Here is a 22,361-nt window from a genome sequence, read left to right on the forward strand (position 1 = left end):
GACTAATCCGTCTAATTCTTCAAAACCTGGATGACTAAATGATCACGGCGCTAGATGAATTATGTCTCATGCGCATACTAAGGCATGTTAATCATATGGACTGATTTTGTTTCATTATTACGTAATCACAGCTATTTGAGTAAAAACGAGATAACAAATAGTATTGAAGATAAATAAAAATTCATCAATGTCGTATACAATTATTATATGGCAGTCATAGTATCGTCATATATATATGACTTGAAATTACAATATTCGATAAAATCGTTGCGTTGAATGAGAGAAAATGCTTCTAAAAGGTTTGTCTTTTCATTCAGTAATATCAGTCATACATAAACAATTTAACGCGAACTAGCCGGTTAAAGCCATCGTTTCAGGGAGACATGTCTTCGACGTATCTTCTTTATAAACTAGCTGCGTCTTACATCTATTGATATGAACTAGTTTGCAATATAATGGCACTTGAGTGAAGGTATGAAATCTAAAAATCAAAGAAACGAGAATCAGAAATCCATATACAATAAAATATATTATATATATCATTTCACAAGTATGAACTATCATTAGCAGTCCTGGGTGTCGATATAAAATATAGGAAATAAAAGGAGTATCAGGCCACAATAACTTGGTAATTAGAAATATTAGCCTACTTATTCCGATTTCAATAAAAGGGCTGAAGTCTATAACTTTAATATTCGAGTTGTCTCGGGTCTTATCACATAACATGCTGCGTAGTTACGTCGTACCTGTCGCAACACCTTGAATATTTTTGACTGAAATAATGATATGTGTTTGCCAAATATTGTGACGAAACAGGATTGGTCTCTGGAGAACATTGAACACCCATGGCTTCCAGTTTTGTCAACATGAATTCCGCAGTCTTCAAATTTTTGCGATTCCAGGCTGCTTCTTTTAAGGATACCGGAGTAGTGGTCTTCGTACAAGTTACCTGAAAAATTCAGAGATATTGATGCCAATTTCTCGATATCGATACTATTTTTAAATGGCGGATATTAATGCCTAAATCATTTTTAATCACTGCAAAAAAACTATCTATTTCGTAAAATATTTCACTTGCAGCTGGCGCCATTTTATAGTATATATGTATTATATATAAATATTATAGTTTTTTTTTATTGTAAACAACTGTTCTGATTTGTTCCATATGCATTTGATTTATTCAGATAGTCGCCAGGCCGATTGTGCAAAGTATTTTACTTACAAGATATGGATCTCCAATGAAACACGTGCATAGTTTACACGGAAATTTGAATGACTTCCACGTAGATCCGATTCTATACTCTTTTTGAATGCCATCATCATAGCAACCTTGCTTAATCAAGCAAGAAGCGGATGCGCAAATAACGAGAGACAAGGCAGGAAAAATTAATTTAAGCAAATTCATCTAAAATAAAATTCGAGATCTTAATTTCACGGTATAGTACTAAATCCACCCCTTGGTCAACTACCTAAAGCTTCCAATTGTTTCGTTTCACCGCTAACTGCGTAGCTCATCGAGTTAGGAAGAAGATGACGACGTAACTGCATGGTCACGGCTTCCAAGGTTGTAATTCTGCTCATCATTTTATACTTTCCGTAGGTCAATAAACATGTAAGTTAGACTACAAATCTCATTAAATTCCCGGGATGTAAGTTTGTATTTACGACAAGAACACGTCAATTTTCGTACTAGTGCACTCAATAAATAAACAGTAATAAAATAAACTTCTAATTGATTTAGTGACCCCTCACGTTGAATATGCAACGTGGCTATCTTCCAAAACATTCAGGTAAATATTATTGTTGTCAATTTGCCAGAATTCCACGCGATATCACTGAGGGTATCGGGGAGTTATAAGAAAGGGTTGGAGTTGTATATTCTTGTGTTTGCATACCCCAGGCTTTTCGCAGAAACGGACAATATTTACAACCGACCAAAACGTTTTCATAGCTGTGTGTGTATTGTATTATCAGCGCCTGGTAGCCTCGGGGCAAACTTGTACTTTCCCATGTGAATTTGTACGCTACCCACGTAAAGAAATACCATCAAGTTTTACGATTGAGTCATGTCTACAATTGTTGCACTAGGTTCTGAACATGAAACCATGTTCAGCCACCCTAGTTCGATGAGGACCGACATTGATGAACGTTTGTTCATTGTTCAAATGATATATGAATATTTACTAAATGTTGGCTTAATTTAAACTCAAGCCCTAACGCATCCAAGAAGCCTGATTATGCTCGCCTCCACATTCTCTGAACCTGAGCCCACTAAATTCATATTTCGACAAATCAGAGATTTTTGGGTCATAGTATAAAAGAAAAAATAATATAATAAAATTACTATTTTTAATAGTGTGAGGAATACTATATTAAACTCAAATAAAAATTTAATTTTTTGAAATTTGAAGTTTCGATTCCGATAATAAGCCACAACTGAAAAACGTTGAAAAGAAAACGAGTTAACGAGGCTTATATATAATTAAATTTATAGAGAGCAAGAATGACTGAAATATTAAAAATAGAAAAATAATGGGTGTTTCAACTGACAATTCATGTGCAATTCCTCAACAGAGAGTAAATGCTGTGAGAAATAACGTAAGGAAAGGCGTGCTAAAACAACTCTAACAAAATTAAATAACGATTAATTAGTTGAAAATCTGTGTTTTGTGTGATTTACCCTACCTATTGTATATTTGTGCTTATCATAAATTTGGATTACTTAGTCTAGTTTTGATCATGCTATGCATTGTTTATTTCGCGTCATTTTTGAGTCCTAAAAACGTCCTGATACACGTGTAGCATACATTTTTGCCGCAACTTTACATGGTTTATCCTACAACAAATGACTGATATGTCGCAGTATCTGTAAAGGAAATGATAACATTGGCTAGAAGATAATGTAGCCAATTGGCATCTAGCACAAAGCTTTCTATTCATATTTAAAAGTAGTCCAGGTTTTCCCATAGATTCAGAGACATGAATGTAAGGTCGCTTTAATCGATGGCATTTTGAGGGCCGCAACTGAAGTAATGAGCAATTTATCCCACTAATCTCCAGCTGAATTAGAGGCTGGAATCTCAAATCACAGGGTTGCAAACTTGTTACCTATTCCCGCATAGCAAGAAGAAAGGACAATGATGGTCAGTATGAACAAGCTTTTTTATTGTCGTTCCTCGTCCCTGAGTTTAATATGAAAGTCATATATTATGTGTACTTTCGGTATACAATACATAAACCTTGACTATGGAGCAATTTTGAGTTAGACCGTCAAAACAATTCTGAATATTTTGATATTGGTAAAATTACGACTAACGAATAACTATTGCTCGCATAATTTAACCAGTGAATATATTGCGGGATAGGCCGCTAAATTATTATAATAAGTAAGAGCGAATCGATATTATTTGTCTTTAGCGCCTATATAGCTATAAAGCTAATATACCGTTCACCACGCGAGCGACCTGTTGCAGCATTAGAAAGTAGGCAAAGCAAAACCCAATATCATGCATTTCCGATTATTTGACACGTTTCTTTATTCGTTTAATAAGTTTTGAACATTGCACGAAAATAAAAATTAATAATAACAATTTAATATCTGTAAACGCTGCAGAGTAAAATATATATTTAAATTAAATACATGAAAAAATATGACGTTTGTGTTATACTTGCACTGACAACGGAAACGTGACAAGGCCTCAATTGCACACCTAGCAAAGCTAGTGCTAACCAGATCAATACAAGTATGAAGTATCTGAAGCGCAAACAATGGTGGCCCGCAAATAAAATCCTAAAGCAATCACATACCGATTCCGTTGAATGATCCTTCGATCTGGGCATATTTTTAGGTTTGTAGCTCCAAACAATGGTGCAGACTTTATAACTGATAATTAAAGCTGTGTTGTGCTTAGGTATTACCGCTACCTTCCCCTCTGGACAAAAGCCTACATACTTTGATGGACATGACGTAAAATGATATTTGGATAAATCTGATATATTCGAAGCAGCGACGCCAACACAAATCATTCAACGCGAAATAATAAAGGTATCTACCGCTGGCAAATGTCAACCATTTTATGCCATTATCACGTACCGTGTTAGCTACCCAGCCTTTCCTAAATCTTAAGTAAACTATCGTCTCGCGCGTTGCTTAACTAGGAAAGTCTTTTTGAGGCGCATTGACGGACGGTCCGGGCCCTGTTTTAACACAAAACAAGAGAACGATGGCAATAGATTTACCGTTCTAGAAATACTTTCCATTTCGTGGGCGTGATAAATATTAAGTTGAACTCTAGTAACTCATATATATGGCAATTTCACTGTAGGTAATATTTTATTTGCGATCCACAGACGTCTGACTCTCTTGTACATCCACCGGGAGTTTGACTTAAATTCAGATAATGTCATCGACTAATTTGAGTATCGACCCCGATCCCGAAACTTTCTGATCATATTTTGCGAATTTTTTCATGTTTGCAGCTTTGCTACAAAAGTTATTAGTACTACTACAGCTTTCAATTATAATTACTTCATCTATGATAAGACGACAAGTTGGAGACCATATTATTAGTATAATTTACAGTTTTACACCATTCGATGTAATTAATCAAGCGCAGATTTTGAAGGAAGTAGTAATTTTTCGCTTCTCAGTTCAAGCAGATCTAAAAAAGTAAACAATTGTATGATTGACTATAGCAGTGATTTTTAACCTTCGTGAGCCTGCCGAACGCTATTCCGCAATCTTGTGTCGAACCCCAAACATTTGAACTAAAATTGCAACCTGAACTTATTAGGGGTAAGCCAATTTTGTACAAATTTATAGAATATCTAACTGCCTTCAGTTGATAGAATAATATGCATTCGTTACCTTACTGTTGGGCATAGGTTTTTTTTTCGGGTTAAATTTGAAGGGCATGCTTTCTCAAGAGAGTGTCAACCGAAAAAAACACTAGTTGTGCCATTGTTTGTGGCAGAATAGATTGCAACAAACAGTAGATTTTATTCATTCATTAAATTTATCATTGACACTTTTGCTGCTGTTTTTCGGTGACCAACTGGAAGATACAATGCTTAGTTTCAAAATGAGCACAATTTTCATGTCCTTTTCGCGAGTCGCGTTCAGTTGAGCAGGTGAAGTCATACTTCACATATTCATCAGACCAATTTCTTTTCTTGAATGACATAATTCACAAAAAAGACTCCTCGGAATTGCAAAGAGTTTTAGAAGAAAAGAAACGTTGAACCGCTCTGAAAATTGCGGTGTAATCTTAGATATCAAATCGCCGTGTTGGAATGACCATGTTATGTCACAATGGTGTCGGACGGTCCAGACCTCGTTGCCAAGAAGATGTTTTTTTTGGGAGCTCCAGAAGTATTGGCGCACAACCTAAAAATAGTATGTGTGTACCGGTTAGGGTTCAGCTTGTGCGAAATCTTGGTGCACATACTTCTGGAGCGCCTTTTTGTTAAAAAAGTTGTGCCGATGGAAAAGCGCAAAACGGCGAAAGCGAAGTTGAAACATTGGTGATTCAGAACCTGAGATACTTTATCGAAAACATTGGTGGCTCAAGGCATACACATTACAGATTTAAACCCTGCTTTCAGATAGATATAAAAGCATTTGCCCATTGCTTCCGAACAGAGATACGATATGTATAAGCGCTATATTAAGGTCGTCGACAGGTGTTGATATTGTCACGCAAAGCTCCGCCATGAAATATTCTATTCTGAAAATTGGAAGTTGGAAGTTAGGAAGCTTCTAAAAAATGAAGTCACACGGAGGTACATCCAAGCGCGTGACGTCTCTCATTAACGGGTCTTTATTTATCTGCGCAATACTACACATAAATAAGCTATATTCTATAAATGATCTGAATGTTGAAATGTGGATATCTGCTTTAAATTATAGTTATTTTTGCATATTTAATTGGCTCGGAAATATAAATACTTCGTAAAACACAACAATTTCACAGGGCCTTCGTCGAACCCCTGGTACTGCTTCACCGAACCCCAGGGGTTCGATCTGTAACAAATTAACCAATAATTTGGATAATGGAAGTCAAATTCTATATAATAATTGACGTAATCGAAATATTGAAGAGATCTTTCTAGATCATTCGAAATATTGAGTCTAGATCTTTCTCGTGTATGAGAAAATGGATATTTCCCATGTCAGGTAACCTATAAACAAGTGTAATTATTGTAAGAAGGGTACCGAACATTCTAGATATGAGCAAAAATTGCTCCGTGGGAAACGAGATTTTTGGATAATAAAGAAAGGTACCGTTTTTGGCGAGCGAGATGAAAAAGATGTTACCGTTTAAATAGACATTTGATCGTGGTTTTCACGGCTTTTTCTATTTCAATTCGTTCTATACAACAATGCTAATTCATCACCGACTTGGTTTTCACGATTGTGAGTGTGTTTTATTGTAAGTAAATTTATTGTGATATATTATCCGTGGAAATAAAAATCTTTACAGGCAAATTGGTCAGATCCTTACTGTTATATAAAATTAACAGATATCTCAATTTGAACACGTAACCTACTATATATTCTGTTTTTGGAGTCAGATACTTATCTAATTCGCTCAATTAGAAAGCAAAGACAGCAGAAGTTACAGATCGAACCCAGGTTAAAAACACTGGACTATAGGCTATATCGCCGAGAGTTTGCGACAAGAAAGCTGTAAAATACCCCTACCGAATGTATAGTTTTGTCATAAGGTCATTAAAGTTGAGTTTAAACAAAGGCATTTAATAAAATATAAAAGTACAACGCTGCAATACTTGATTTGAAGTACATCCTCAATTAGGTGAATTTGGCTCAAACCCTATAAATGTTCACATTCTACCGAATGTCTGCAACAGGGATCGCAAGTGTGGATCGAGTATAGACGTTCCAATGAACAAAATCTCATTGGAGCATATTGCAAACTTTAATATTATGGAATATGATTTGTTAGTTGCTTTTTATGAGATAAAATTTTTATAAGTTTACTGAAAGCGAGCTTCTATAGATTGACAGTTAAAAAGGAAAAAAAGTACAGATAGAACATTGCAAACTAATATTGCTGCGCATAAGGCTTTATTTTTATATGAGCTATACGAAGTCGCCCTATATATTGACCCAACATAATATACTTCATAAGATTGAGCTTGTTATTGGATACGAAATGTATTGTTTTGTGATTATATTATTATGTTGTTGTTGTGAAAAATCGCTTTTCTGGACCAATTGCTTTGAAATTGTCAATGAATAAAACTTGTTGTTGTCGCTAGAAGGCTATTACTTTCAATATTTCATTAAAATCTGTGGCTCTATGGAATTCGATTATCACTTCGAAGTAATCAAGATTAATAACTTATAAACTGTTTGCCGTGGTTACGTTCCGTTCTGGAGGTCAGACTACCGATACTGTAAAAGATTTCATACTAATTCGTTTTGGCTTTTGTTTCCGTATATTATTGAGCATCGCTCCCTTGTTTTCAATCAGAGTGATGGTACACATATATTTTACTGGATTGGGGGACAACCATTCGCGAGCTTCTTTTGGTCTTTCTTTTGCTGTAATGATGATAAATGGATCATCAACACAGCCTCTTTTTAAAATTATTGATTGCTAAAAGCTGATATACATTACGTATAATAGCATTTCTGGTACCAATTGAATATTTGTGCACGTGTAAGAAATTTTTCTGTGCTTCAAGTTTCAATATTGACGTACTCTATTCTCCATACGCAATAATGGTGTTAACTGGGTATTAATTAGTCAAAATAAAAATTTGTGTTTAGCAGTTAATTCTTAATAAAATGAAATTTCAGAACCGAAAGAAAACCATCGAAAAATTATGAATTCGGCTGAATTTCGCTCGCTATTCTTGATAGTCATAAACTGTGTGCAGATCATTATTTCATCGAATGACATTTTTCAATGCCCAACATGTGGTTTAATTTGTGATGACAATATAGAAAATACTTTGAGCCACTTCAATATTGTTCACACATGCCAAGGGACAATGGGGGAAGTAGGCCCGGTTGGCCTGAAAGGCGAGCAGGGTAACCCAGGACCACATGGTGTATCATGCGATTGTGATGATTTCAATGAGTTACAATCTCAGCTTGAACATTTGCATGAAGACCTATTGGGTGAGTATGTAACTTGATTTGAAATCAAAACATATAGGTGCATTTTGTAACTTGTTCACATTTGTGTGTGTGAGATTGTATTATTTTTGTAAAATAGCTTTGTTGATAATGAACTTCACAAGCAACCATGAAATGAATAACTGGGCAACGATGCCTAATTGAAAATACTGAAAAGCCGTAGTAATATGGATTTTTATAACATTATACAATTTCAGAAAAAAAAATAGAAGAAAATACAATGTCGTACATAATTCTCACATTGTTATACAGTTTTAACAAATTTTAATTTCTGAACCAAACGCAAAATAGTTAGTACCTGTCTCACTGATTGAGTAAATTGAACGACGCCTGGGCCAGATAAATGTCTCATTTAAATATATGAAACAAACACAGCGCGCGTCTGTGAGTACATCGTTGAAAGTTGGGCAGTCTCGTTGACGTAGTTATTGGAGCTTCGTATCTATATATTTGATCTTTGTTCTATTGTTTTTCCAAGAATACAAAAAATATTCTAAAACGGAGTTCTTCGAATGGAAAGAGGCTCAAAACGGACTTTGGTATCGATTATCGCAGGACCAGCTCCCCTTCGAGAGAGCAAGATCAACATGTCTAGCGGAAAACGCAAGACTGGCATCAACGGGGATTCGAAATCACACTATTAGAAAGTAATCGGTATTCTTGAAGTATGCGCACCAAGATGTCGCATAACCTGAACCCGAACCTGGTACACAACTTGAGTTCAGGTTGTGCGCCATCTTGGTGCGCTTACTTCAGGAGGTCCAAGTAATCACTATAGTTATGTCTCATGAAAATTCAAAATGTGTATATATTGATTTCTACTTTTCAAACATTGTGAAATATAGCACTGTTAGTAAACTATATCCTCATGCGAAACCTATTCGGCAACTCCTTTAACGTTTCCAACATTCCATATACTTTGTATGGACAAAATACTGGCATAATTTCAATTTTAAGGCTGTATTTACTAAAAAATTTATGTCTCGGCAACAGAGATTTTCGATACAAATTAAGATATTTTATATGTGTATTTTATATAGCAGTATGCTTGACTTTATTATGTGAGGAGATGACAAAATAAAAATTCGGTTGAAATTGCCCACATTTACCTTAATAAACATTGTCATCTCCAGCGAATTATTCTTTGAAGTAGAGTAGAAAGTAATTTAATCGTTTTGCCTAACGATAGCAAATCATCGAAGCTTTGAACTAATACGTCCTTTTTATTTATTTACAGGGAGATTCTTGTAGGAATACCCCCACTTGCCTTATATGTGGGTTTTGATGACATCAAAGAAGAGGGGGAATGGGTTTGGTCAGATGGAGTGCATGAAGCCAAAAGACGAAAAGATACCTTGTGGCGTTACAATGAACTTAACAATATAGGAGGAAATGAGGATTGTGCACAGATGTATATTGTTCGACAGTCTACCGGAGATGTCGTATTGAACGACGTACCGTGTTGGGTTCCAACTCGCTATGTTTGTGAATATGAGCCGTAGCCGATTTTTGGTAAAATGAGATAAGACTCCGTTTTTCAGGAAATTACTCCTTTATGGCATAAAAATTGTTCAATTTACAATCGACATATTCATTGATTGGAAATAAACATAGAATATTTCTTTTAGAGAACTTTTCAACTAGAACTTCTTTTAGGGTAATAACAATTATTTCAACAATAAATACATAATAAAAATTGATTACACTGAACAGCGAACAACTTTAAAGCGGATTGCTTTTCGCCTGATTTGAAGTAATAATTGAAGTTAAAATTTAAGAAAAAGAAAAATTTAATTAAAAATTAATTTGTGAGACATTGCACGAGTTCATATTTTTAAACGTATTATATAACCTCTCGAAGTTAGGACGTTATCAATATAACTTCAAGCTTGCTTGGCGCTGCTCTTTTGAGTCCAACGATCGTTATGAACGTTAAAATTCTTAAACAGACAGAGATTCATACCGTTTCAAAGTTGCAAAATGTTATTAAGATTGAAATTCGAAAAATTCGATGTGCTTGAATATACTTAAATCTGCAAGCTAATTTGTGACGAATTTTTGTGCCCTTTTATCTTTGTTGAAATAGGATGTTACTTAACAATCCTTCAATTCGGAATCACTGACATTTTGCTCTGTACGTTTTCAAATGAATATAACATTTGTAAATTCTATGCTCGTTGTTATGTGATTTTTTGAATGTTCCACAATTTTTACTGAGGGTTTTATTTTTTCTCATCTTTTAAAAGTCTTCAGGCTCTCATTCGGATACTATACTTTTGCATTGAAGCCGCGATCTGATAGGCAATTTCCTTGCTCTACTTTTAATCTGTGTCATATTATTACCAGGCGTTTGAGACAACATTCAAACATTTATTTCAAATTGAGAAAAAGAAATAATAATCACGTGTATGTATTGTTGATAATTGTGACCAAACAATGCAAGTCACATGATGTCATGAACACATACAATTGCGAAAAGTTTATCTGAAACAGAGACCAATCCAATTACCCAATATGAATGAAAAAAAAAACATCAAGATTCCCAACCAGCCAGAATGTTAATAGTTTTGATATACGACGACAATATATAAAAACAACATTAAAATTGAAAACAAAACATAAGAGTATCAAAAGATTTTTTTAGTGAAATCTTTCACTTTACTTCCAAGCAAGAACTGTAGAAACCCGACTAAAATTTCACCAACATTGCAATTGGAGCGTAATTCAATTACGGTATTATAACTTTTGGTGACTTTAGAAGTAGGATTAAAACAAAATTCTAAACGCCATGAGTGATTATAAATATTTGAGGGGTAATTGAAAATTGAATCCACAAGATTTTATGAAGTTTAGTGCGGGAACCTCTTCCAGAAAAAATTTCAGTAAATGGCGCGATTTTTACATGTTTTCAAGATAAACAAAAAACTACTCATTTATTTTAATATTGCGTTGCCAAATATAAATGTATTTCCAAACGAGTTGGACTTGGTTATTTTGAATAAATACGTTACGGGATATCACGAGTGGAAAATATTATATTGATAATACAAATCACATATGAAAATGACAATAAATGAAAAGACATCACGTTGTATTGAACGGTCACTCATAAAGGACAACACACACATACATTGACTATCTCTATACTTTTTTCTTACGTTACTAATTTTCTAAAAAGGATTCTTCATTCAAAGTGATTATTCAGCTAGAAACTACGAATGAGAAAAGTATGTGACGCGATTTATATAAACAAAAACTGTGATTCGCATTGAAAATTTTTTTTAATTCCATGTATAAAAGTAGACGATTGATATTGAATATACCAGCCTTATTTCATAATTACAAAAAGCATTCCAGTAATTACATTGAAATATTTCAATTGATTATATTGTGTTAACAACAAGTATTACTTGTATTAGTCGTTATAGATAACATTTTAGAAAATCCTTATTTTGATTTGTCCCAACTTTTTTACTAAATTTCAACACCTCAGCAAATGACACACACGGCTGAGTGCCGTTCCATGTTTGCAGATTTGGTTTTTCTTTGTCTCATTGGTGAATCTTCTTGTCTAACCTCTTCCGATAATGAGATAGATTTTTTTCGTCGAATGACGGTTATTGCCTCTGGTGCAACATTTTTACGGCGTGGTCGAGAGGTGCTTTTCCCAGCTGTTCTTCTGTTAAATGATGCTTGTTCTAAGTGATAATTAGCAGAAGGATCAGACCTTATGCAAGGAGATTGTCTGACTGCGTGCTCATTTTTGAGGTGTTCATCACTGACACGATATTCCGCCTTAGAAGGGCTTATGTACGCCTTTCTTCCATCACGTTTTTGGTTGTTTTGATATTTTGTTGCAAGTATGTTGAGGGCGCCAATCGATCGGGGAGGATCAGGAAGTTCATCAGATCCGGAATCATTCTTGATCGTAGATTTTTCGACCTTTCCTCCAATTTTTCCAATTCCATTCATTTTGTTTGTTTTGTCTGGTCCAGTTTTAGAAGGCGGAGCAGGTTGAATTGTAACAGACTTGCAAATTTCTTCTTCGTTCATCAGTTGGAGCGTAGTTGCAGGTGCTCGAGGTCTAGGAGATTTGATGTTGTCACTTACCTTAGGTTTTCCGTAAATCTCTCCTAACCTGATTGCAATTGGGCTTCTTGTTAATTCGGGTGAACTTTCTGTTTTAGACTTAGACGACATTGTTGCAAGAATGTCGATTGCTGTGTTGTCGGGCATACACTGATTGCCTTGAATGTTTCTTCGCGAAGCGCTATTTATATTTTCAACCACATCCAACCCGCCACGATTAGACTTATCGCCCGTACTGTCGGGAAAAAAGTTGTTCGGTACCTGAAATACAATGTATTCAGACCTAAACATAGTATAACATCGCTCGACGTATTGATAGCAAGTTGTTCTACTTATGCTGGTCAGTCTACCGGGAAAGATTTTTTCCATTTATCGCAGTATTAGAACTATGAAATAGCCTCATTCAGAAAAATGGTGATGCCTGATTGCCTGGCAAAGTAGAAATGGATTTCATGAACACGTAAAAATAGGATGTTATATAAAAATACACTTAGATGTACAAACAAACCGACAACGCCAACAGATCAGCTCACAACTTAATTCAATGGACGAAAAATAAAACTTACCTGTGTCGCACTGCTATGGTTCAATTTTTCATCAGTGTGCATAAAATTTGTTTGTCGTCCTTTCGTCTCCGCGGGAACAGCATCTAGATTCATTTGGGATTGTTGAATCGTAGAAGCTATCACATTTAAATTATCTTTCAGGCCACGGTTTCCCTCTGTGATTTGAAGAAATGTCTTTCCCCCGTGCTGAGGTCCTATCAGTTCTGATGTGAAATATAATATATTTACTATTAGTAGAGATTTTCTTTTATGACAAGTCACGAATCCAATAAAAATTTTACATTGAAAAATTTGTGCCCTGAACACCACGTCTCGTTTACATGATTGTAAACGAATTCTATATAAATGTATATTCCAGGAAAGGATTTCCTTACTCATGCACCAGAATTTAGCTCAAGTTTGTTCGAATACTGTGTCATACCTGGTGGGTTGATGTCGTTTTTGCAGTGGTAATCGTATTGCAGTTTTTCTTCTTCAAACGGAATCATACCCGTGGCTTCTCCCTCTGCTTCACGTATTGCTGCAATGTGTGAATTTGACAATTTGTCAAGTTTTGATAATTGGGAGTGATGCCACGTTCACCCATGTCTAATATGCTACTAAAATCAAACTTTGAATAGTCGTTCTATAAGCTTTCTATAGACAATTCTATGGATGCGGGACGTAAACGTTTATCAAATGGTTTGCAATTGCACTAAAAAAGATAAACAATTCGGTAGTAGAATTAGTGGCAGAGGGTTAATTTGATAAAGACTAGAAATTACTCTTCACTGCTTACATCGATCGTATTTGAGGGTGATGGCGCATTGGGCTATCGCGTCGTTAAGCGTGTAATATAACGCCATGTTATGACAATTTAAATTAGGTCTTACAATACAGTTTATGTTAAATAACGGAAAGAAAATAATATTTTTACGGATATATACGCTAATTTATTGGGTAAATTCTGACTGGTGTAAATCGAGTAAAACACTAAATGTTTATGATGTTGCCATAGATGATTTAATATCAAATGCGAGTTTATTATAAAAAGTACTTTTCACCATTAGCATAGGATATTTACAGTCGAAAATTACTTGTTCAAAACTACAATTAAATCCTTCCCAATACATTTCTCAATATCAATCGCTACATCAGGGAATGAAATCATTTTGTGATTATTTAAGCCATAGTTATTATATACCTAATTTCACATTTTGGCATTATGAGTATTGGGTGCAAATTAGAAAAAAATTCAACTACTTACAAAGTAACATTCGACTCTCTCCACTGGTTTTGGATTGATCATAATTATATTGTCCGACAGAATGTCCCTCTTGGTAAGCGGCTATCTCTTTTGTTTGGATATCCACAATTTCTTCAAGAGCTTGTCTAAAACTCTAAAAATTATTTGAAGATATGTTCAGAAGTAAATGCTTATTTTTTTAGGAAGAGTTTGTACCGAGATCCCACGTTCACCACCACAATGTGACACATGTATCAATCATTTGAAACGGTTGTAGAAGCTGGTGGTAAAGGTTGAGAAGCAATAAAAAAACTGCTGAAAAGTTGACAGAAATTCTATTGTTTATATTTAAACTAAAGTATTAGAAACTACGTACCATTGATTTTTCTGATTTGTAGTCATCAGGCTTCCCAGATCCTTGCTCCGATGATACCATCATCTGTGTATGCAAAGGACGATCGCAATTTGGCTGTTTCGTATGTTTTACGGCACTACTCTCCGACTTTTTGGAATCCACGTTAGAAATGTCTAAAACTGGATGCAGAATCTTTAATGCTTTCTTTTGATCCATTGGACTAACTCCGGTAGTTTGAGACACCAAATCTTCCATAAAACTGAAATATTTGTAAAAGTTTTTATACTCAACGTCAATTTTTGTGTGAATTCTAATCTGAGAGAAAATTTATGATAATTCTTTCGATGCAACCATGCCAGTATAAGACTACCGAAAATTTGATGGCAATAATCCATATCAAATGATTTTAATAATAACCTTTGTCCAGTTGAATTGTTAGTTTTGATTGTTTTTCCTTTGAGCCAATAAGTCCTCATTTGACCTTTCCCCTGAAAAAGTAGAATTCCACGTCGTAAGATAATTATGTTGATTGATACTGTGGTTTATTATAAGTTGCTGAACAAAGTATATACTGGCCACTATTTGTTACTAAACCTTTAAAAGATAATATCAATACCATATCATTATTCCATTTTTGCCTCAAACATCCAGGTTCCCTAATATTAAGATAGGGTACATTTGCAAATGTAGGACGCTAGAGCAGTGGTTCCCAACTTTTTTTTCAAACGACCCAAATTTAAAAAAAAAATAAATAAAACAATCAATTTTATATAACAATTATTTCCCTGTAAATTACTTCAAAGTGAGAAAACTGCGCGTGTTTGCCATCATCGAAAATCGAAATCGACGCATGGCTTCACTTAAACAAAATAATGCTTTTTACGCAGTGATACTCCCTACAGATGCAATTCTTACTGAGCAGCACTTCAATACCAAATATTAAATACACAATAAAATTTACTATGGAATAAAATTAGTAACTTCTAGATTTTCAATGAAAAAACAAGCGACACAAGAAAATTTTCAGGCGACCCTGTTTTGGGTCGCGCCACATAGGTTGAGAAACACTCACTGTTAGAGAATACACTGTTAGAAAATATTTGAAAAAAAATTTTTTATCTCAAGACCATAGCTATCATTTCTCTAACTAAATCATATCTTTGTATTACCTTGATATAGATCATCCCACGATCCTCGATTTTATAAGCACCTGTGACAACCAGTCTATCTCGTACAGTTTTGCTGATATGTATCTCGCATCCTTCCCCGCAGCTTTCCATTCTTGATGCAGTATTCACTGTGTCTCCAAACAGACAGTATCGAATCATTTTCTGCCCAACAACGCCGGCAACCACACCTCCGGAATGAATACCTTTGATATGAATGAGATATTTTACATCATTGCAAACTGGATACTCGCGGCACAATTTAAAACTACATAAGATGTATTCAATTGTATTCAAGTAAAACTAGCTACAAGTCTTGTAATACTTTATTTCTAATACAAGGTCGGTCCAAATGAAATCCTACATAGAATAGAAGTTACTCGATTACAAATAATTGAAAGCTCTTAGCGGTCTATAAAGACTGGCGTGGCATTAATATAAGTATATATACAAGTTCCAGAAAAAACTTGACTATTTTACAAAGATAACTTGCCAATTCTAATCCTTATTGGAGATCCCGTCCACGGATCTTTCAAATGTCGAATTCCAGCTTGCATCTCGAGTGCCATATCACAAATATGCTGAGCGTGCATCTTGGTTCGCACAGGTGCTCCCGAAACAGCCATGTAACCGTCGCCAATAGTTTCAACTTTGAAAACTTCATACCTATGTTTGATTTGTATAATTAAGTTTGAAAGCATTTTTCTGATCAACAACAGAGAAGAAGGTCAAAATATAACAAATACATATAAAACCACACATCGAACCATATTGCGGAATGCTGGGCTTTGAATATGCCTCGATTGTAACTGTAATAGCCATCAATCGCTATTTGAATGACCTCACGTATAATAACGCCAATAAAGAAAGTGAATAACAAAACATCTATTTAAGCTCTTCAGTCGTCTTTTCCCCCCAGCTATTCGTAGCTAAAATATTCAGCGAAGAGACAAATCCCGCCAAAGCCGAATTTTTTTCCATTTCACAAACGTTGATCAATTAAAAATATAATCGTTTGTTCGTGACCCGTTGAGCATTTTAATTTAGTTGAATAAAGCTAAAATATTTTAAAGTTTTTCAAAATCACAAACCATACCTTTCACTGAGTGTATCGAAAACAGTGTAAATCTGGTTCAATATTGCAACAACTTCCATAGGTGTTATTCGACTGCAAATGTTAGTAAATCCAACTACATCACTAAACAACACAGTCACGTCTGGAAACGTCTGTATACATATGCAAATTAGGAGGTTAACTTCCATTATAAAAAGAAAAGCATATTGTCATAATGTGGACTTGAAAATCATTTAGAGATGACGGTCTTGGGTCGTCGATTTATTGACCTGTCTGATGCTTGGGCCACAATCTAAGTTAACGTGAGAAAACTTACTTATACATTTTCAAATATGAAGTTTATCTCCAAGACAGTAAAATCATGTTTGCAACTTATAATAAAAATATGAGTGATAAATATTGTATTGAAAAAATTAAAGAAAGCAAATCTGAACTCACTTCGGCGATATTTATAGGACTCTCTCCTTTCTTCAGCCTCTCTGCAATTTCTCTTGGAATCATAGAGAAGAGAAGAGCGTCTGTTTTCTTATTTTCCGTGTCCAACTTTCCAAGTGTTTCTTCCAACTTTGAATTTTTAGCTTGTTCCTAGAATTTAGTATTATTTATCCAACTTGAACGAAATCAATTCGATATAGCATTCCTAGATTCAAGGGTTCTTAGATAATATTTTCAGAGAAGATGATGGACTGTAATGACGGGGTTATAATGATGTGCGGACAATTGCTTGCCACATTGATAAATAATTTTGACACCTCAGATTAGATAGCCTGAAGACATTGTTACCACAGTTGTAATAAGATGTATGCCATTCCAAATTAGACTGATCCATTGCTACAACCTGCTGCTTGTACTGCCCGTTGTTTGGAATTAAAGAAGGAACAGTCAAACGATGGGAACACTTAAGGGCGCTCCAGAAGTGTGTGTACCAATATGGAGATAACTAATTTTGTTAGCCTACTTTACATCTAGTTGTGTAAATGGACGGAAGCCTATGAACAGGGTATATATGCACTTGGATAACATAGGCAGTTCCCGAACTCGTAATAGAACTAAAATAAGAGAAATCGGAATAAAATTATGGCCTAACCCTAACCTGGTACACACTCTACCGGAGTACCCATTCAAGAGCCTGTACTCAAGTTCGTTGTAAGATACCCAAAGACTTACCATATCCAGCGCTATTTTAAGCTCTGCGCTTTGTTGAGGTCCAGCAACTAACAGCACTTGAACAGAGTCTTGGAAACTCAAATCACTTATGTAGAGTCCAATGTCGTTCATCGTGTCCAAACTCTCAAATCTGCGTATTGGTTATTAGAAATATATATATTGTAAACTGTATATTTTGAAATTCATTAAAAACTAAATCTGCATATTTGAGTGGGATCCGCATTTCTCATATGCTAGGCATATATATAACTTCCTTTTGAATAACTTTAGTGATTACTATAGTGATTAGTTTTCTATGTCTTTCAATATTTGATCTATATTTTCAAAACAAGAACGTACATACGTTCATCCATTAATATGGACAGAAATCGACAAGAACTTATTTTTTGTGTCACTGCATGGTGTACTTACACAGGAGTACACATAAAAATAACAGAATTCCAGCTTTTCAAATAAGCGGTGGTGCCACGTAGTTTCAATGGTGGTGAATCGGTTCTGTTCGGTGGGGGTGGTGCATTTTCGGGGTCAAGTATTTCTGTTTAAAGAAAAAGAGAGAAAAAATTGAATAGCGTAAAATTATAAATACCTTCTCACAAACAAAAATGAATAATACATATTTATATATATAGTAGAATTCAATTTCGTAGAGATTGGATATCTATTTATTTATATATATATTTTTTTTTAATTCATATCAAGCCGTTTTTTCAGCATACGTTTATTGTTGCAAGGATCTGGTGCACGATTTATTTTCCGCGCGCTGAAAAATCAATTTGGTGACGTTTCGAATTAATCTGGTGTTTTTCGCAGCGAGAGTGAATAACCAAACACCTACAAGCAAAACTTGAAACATTGTATTTGCTACAATAACAACAAATTCAACTTGCCCTGTGAGCGTAAGTATTCTTCATATTCAGTCCACAGTGCCACCGTTGATGTCATCTCAACCAGGACGTTCAACGGTCGGTTCCTCATCTAAATGATAGACTTGTTTAACACACAGAAAAAACTAAACAACGTTAGTAAATCAAATGAACGAGTCGTGGTATACCTTGATTCATTCTATAGCAGTTCGATTCATCCACTATCTCGAAATTCAAATTTTTTCGATATTTTTTCAAAGTCTCACTTTGTACCGGTACTACTTTGTATTTCTCAGGTACTTTTTGAATTATTATAAACGTATTCGAACAATTATTACAAAACTTACAAAATCCCAGGTAAATGAGATGCCAAACGGTTTGGTCAAAACGAAGAAATCCGTGATCTTTTTTCCCACTAAAGTTGGAAAAGATTTCACAACTCCAGCTCCACAACTAAGTACTTCCATACTCTGTATAAAATACATTGGAGAGAAAACGTTATAACAGCAATAATGTTCTTATTTTAAGCAAATAACAAAAACTTATGTGCTGTTTTATTTAACGATGATCGTAAGAAACATCATCAAAACGGTTGAATTAAGATGTAAGATTGAGAATTTTTACCTCACTAAAAATAATGGAGAACGGAAACGAATTGAATAAAACATCACTATGTACAGTCAGCGGTGTTTCCTCTCGGAGTTTCCGAAGAACAGGCATCCATGGTCCCTGTACACCCAAACTGTTGTTTGTATACGTAACTCTGAAAAATGCAACTTGAGATTTATATATTGTGTTTCACAGAGATTAGTTCTTAATAACGTCAAGATTCGGAACCAACTGCACCAACCGTTAGTTGTAGCTAATATTAAAACCACCCTGTAGAGTTTGCTGAGTTTCGAGAACACGTGAATTTTTCGTATTAAAACTCGTATTAAAATGTATCATATATGTATGCGTTGGGTTTTGATAGTCATATATATATATTAAAGCTCATTTGAAGAAGAAAATTGTCAGAAATTCCGCCGCAATTCTTATGTTATGAAATAGTTCAAACTCACATATTTATTTTAAGATCATTTAAAATTATATTAAAGTGGAGTTATAACAGTAATCTCAATCCTGTACAATAATCATTTACGCCTAACTTCGATTGTAATATGGCCTACTCTTGTAAAATTACCTGTAGATTGCATGCATCCCACCATCCAATAGCTCTTCTTTTGTCACCGCTACAGAGAAATCAGCCATTTTGTAATAAATTCTAGCAGCAGTCGTTATCATTCCACGAACGTAATGAACGAATGGAAGATATTTTCTTGGAGTATGATAATGGAAAGTTAGGCCTTTATCATCTTCTTTTTCAACATAAAAACTGAAAAATAAAAGTTGATTTTCCGCGCTAAAAGAGAAATATATATATTGTATTGATTTCGTAACAATTTCTACAATTTGTAAATCATTTTCTTTTATGGTCAAACAAACTTCAACCCCAATGTAAAATAACTATGACGCCATATTTTCATTTTCAGCATTTCCACTTTATTTTATTTAGTAGAATTTTAGTAGAACAGCACTTTGTCCTTCAATCGAATAAACTGTTGAACACAAATGGACCTATGCACAGTTTTGCTAAATTGTTGCTGTTCGAAAAAGTAGCTTTTCTTAAGTATAAACGCCGAATTAATATTTGTGCATTGCTTCTTTGTTATGGGAATCATGTTAGAAGTATTCTGACCGTTCATCAATGTTGATTTAGTTACCTTGGCGGACGTATTTCCTTGTACAGATTGCTTATGTAATCATGTAGGTTGTCAAGTCCGTTGATAAAATCACACAACTTCCTTCCAAGCACTTTCGTAACTTGATCGTATCCATATCCAGCGACAAAAGTCATGAAATGAGCGCCAAACTGTAATATTGGCACGAAAGTTCATTGTACATGGCATATATGAGATATATATATAGGCGTTTTTGAAATGATTTTTTAAAATTGTACATGGAATTCGTAGTTTAAAAACTTGCAATTGTCAAACTAAAGAGTGCTTGCAAATGAACACCAACTCGTTATTATCTAGGCCAGTGTTTTTTCGACCTTTTAGCCTGTAATATACATTTTCCGATTTCTTGTTTTATTTTATCGCTAGTTTGTGCTACATTGCTTCAAGATTTTTTGCATAACTTAACGTTAGCTTTTATGCTTATCGGAAATAGTATATGTTCACTTGGTTAGACAGTATACCCAGTTTACTAAATTTATATAAACGCAATATTAACATAGGAATAAATCGTCAAAAACAATCGAACATTGACAATCCTAATGAATCTCGATCGTAAATGCTTACTAAGCACTTCTTTACCGCTAAATACCAGTACATGGCGTTGGTTTTGCATATAATTAGATAATTGTGAAGTCAAACTATCAGTTGTTTTATATCGAGACCCTATTACCTTGAACATGATCTCGTCTTCGCTCATGAACAGAATCTTCGACAGAGTTTGGGCTACTCTTTCCATATGAACATCGCTGTATACCTGAAAAACCATATCGATACTAAACAATCAAAAAAACTTTCAAGTAGGATGAAATTGATAGTCTTTATTTCATTTTTTTATTGAGATTCAAATTATCGATATACTTGATCTTATCTCATTGCTTCAAACGGACTCACTTTAACAGTCAACAACATTTTTCAAGTCTTACCTTATGAATAGAGAATCCACCCCATCCAATTCCTGCTTGCTCCACGAGAGATGCCCAAACGGTCTCACCCCATTTCTCTTTTACGCAGTCCGCTACGCTTTCAAGCAACAGACCGTACATTTTGATCACAATTCGCAGTATTTGTATTTAAAAATATCTTTAGCAAAAAGTACATTCGGTTAGCAAACTGTTCAAAGCCGTGCTCGCGTAAATTACGGCACTCTGGCCATTTTTTTTTAAAATTCAAGTAAGTTATCAGAATCTTGAGTGTCGTTGCCTCCTGACCAAATTTAGTTTATCTCGACTTGCCTTTCCCAGTACAACTGCGTATAGCCATTTTTGTTCTCAAAAGGATGTTACAATTGTAGTTTAGTCTTCCCCCGCTTAATATGCCAACAAAAATAACTTGTATATTAATAATGACGAGTATATCTGTATCTTGAAGATCCGGTCTTTTATTGTGGCATAGTTAAAAAATAGTATATTTTCAGCGGAGCTTCCTTTAAGTTACTTTTTCATCATCAACACCGCATTTAAAACTTCGAGTTTTACTTATTTTAGTAATTTCTACTTTTTTTTTTATCATAGTATATGGCTACCATATGTAACCATAATACAGTCTATATGAGTAAAACGTTCCGCGCTGCGAATGATATGCCTGTTTGCCGAGCAAATGATTTCAATTGACACCGCTTCACTATTCCTGAATTGTAATGTCTGCTTATTAATCAAAGCTAAAAACGAAAGAAAATTAATATCAGTTGCTAACAACATTTGAATTCACTCCATTGCACTTATGTATGCTACAGTCATGATGCCACATTCCATAGTTCAAGTATTCAATATAATATATCTAATACCTAAGAAATAATGTTCACAAAATTGGAATAAGTCTCTTTCTACTAATCAGTTCCTGAGCTTCCCAAATAAAATAATTTCCCCGAGTTTGCCGCATCGGTTTATATCCCGCTGACGTCGCCGCGA

General features: G+C 34.6%; 3 protein-coding genes across 3 annotated transcripts; 1 reads left to right on the plus strand and 2 right to left on the minus strand.

Annotated features, from left to right (window-relative positions):
• Positions 1–91: 91 nt before the first annotated feature.
• On the minus strand, positions 92–1,526 carry LOC120343284 (uncharacterized). The gene is made up of 3 exons (XM_039412421.2): positions 1,223–1,526; positions 747–949; positions 92–481 (listed from the first exon to the last, which is right to left on the minus strand). Exons 1-3 carry the CDS (start codon positions 1,403–1,405, stop codon positions 352–354), a joined length of 516 nt encoding a protein of 171 aa, XP_039268355.1. The 5' UTR covers positions 1,406–1,526; the 3' UTR covers positions 92–351.
• A 5,367-nt stretch (positions 1,527–6,893) lies between these two features.
• On the plus strand, positions 6,894–10,528 carry LOC120345809 (collectin-11-like). The gene is made up of 3 exons (XM_039415366.2): positions 6,894–8,149; positions 8,646–8,814; positions 9,405–10,528. Exons 1-3 carry the CDS (start codon positions 7,852–7,854, stop codon positions 9,667–9,669), a joined length of 732 nt encoding a protein of 243 aa, XP_039271300.2. The 5' UTR covers positions 6,894–7,851; the 3' UTR covers positions 9,670–10,528.
• Positions 10,517–21,536, minus strand: LOC120345800 (soluble guanylate cyclase gcy-31-like). The gene is made up of 19 exons (XM_039415354.2): positions 21,378–21,536; positions 21,125–21,208; positions 20,437–20,585; positions 19,857–20,048; positions 19,298–19,436; positions 19,021–19,143; positions 18,698–18,785; positions 18,222–18,345; positions 17,811–17,940; positions 17,082–17,228; positions 16,665–16,795; positions 16,062–16,234; positions 15,572–15,774; positions 14,820–14,890; positions 14,424–14,661; positions 14,069–14,201; positions 13,244–13,342; positions 12,823–13,025; positions 10,517–12,517 (listed from the first exon to the last, which is right to left on the minus strand). The coding sequence occupies exons 1-19, from the start codon at positions 21,495–21,497 to the stop codon at positions 11,657–11,659; spliced, it is 3,408 nt and encodes a 1,135-aa protein (XP_039271288.2). The 5' UTR covers positions 21,498–21,536; the 3' UTR covers positions 10,517–11,656.
• Between the last annotated feature and the right edge of the window lie 825 nt (positions 21,537–22,361).

The sequence above is a fragment of the Styela clava genome, chromosome 1 (assembly GCF_964204865.1).
Source record: "Styela clava chromosome 1, kaStyClav1.hap1.2, whole genome shotgun sequence".
Classification (NCBI taxonomy): domain Eukaryota; kingdom Metazoa; phylum Chordata; class Ascidiacea; order Stolidobranchia; family Styelidae; genus Styela; species Styela clava.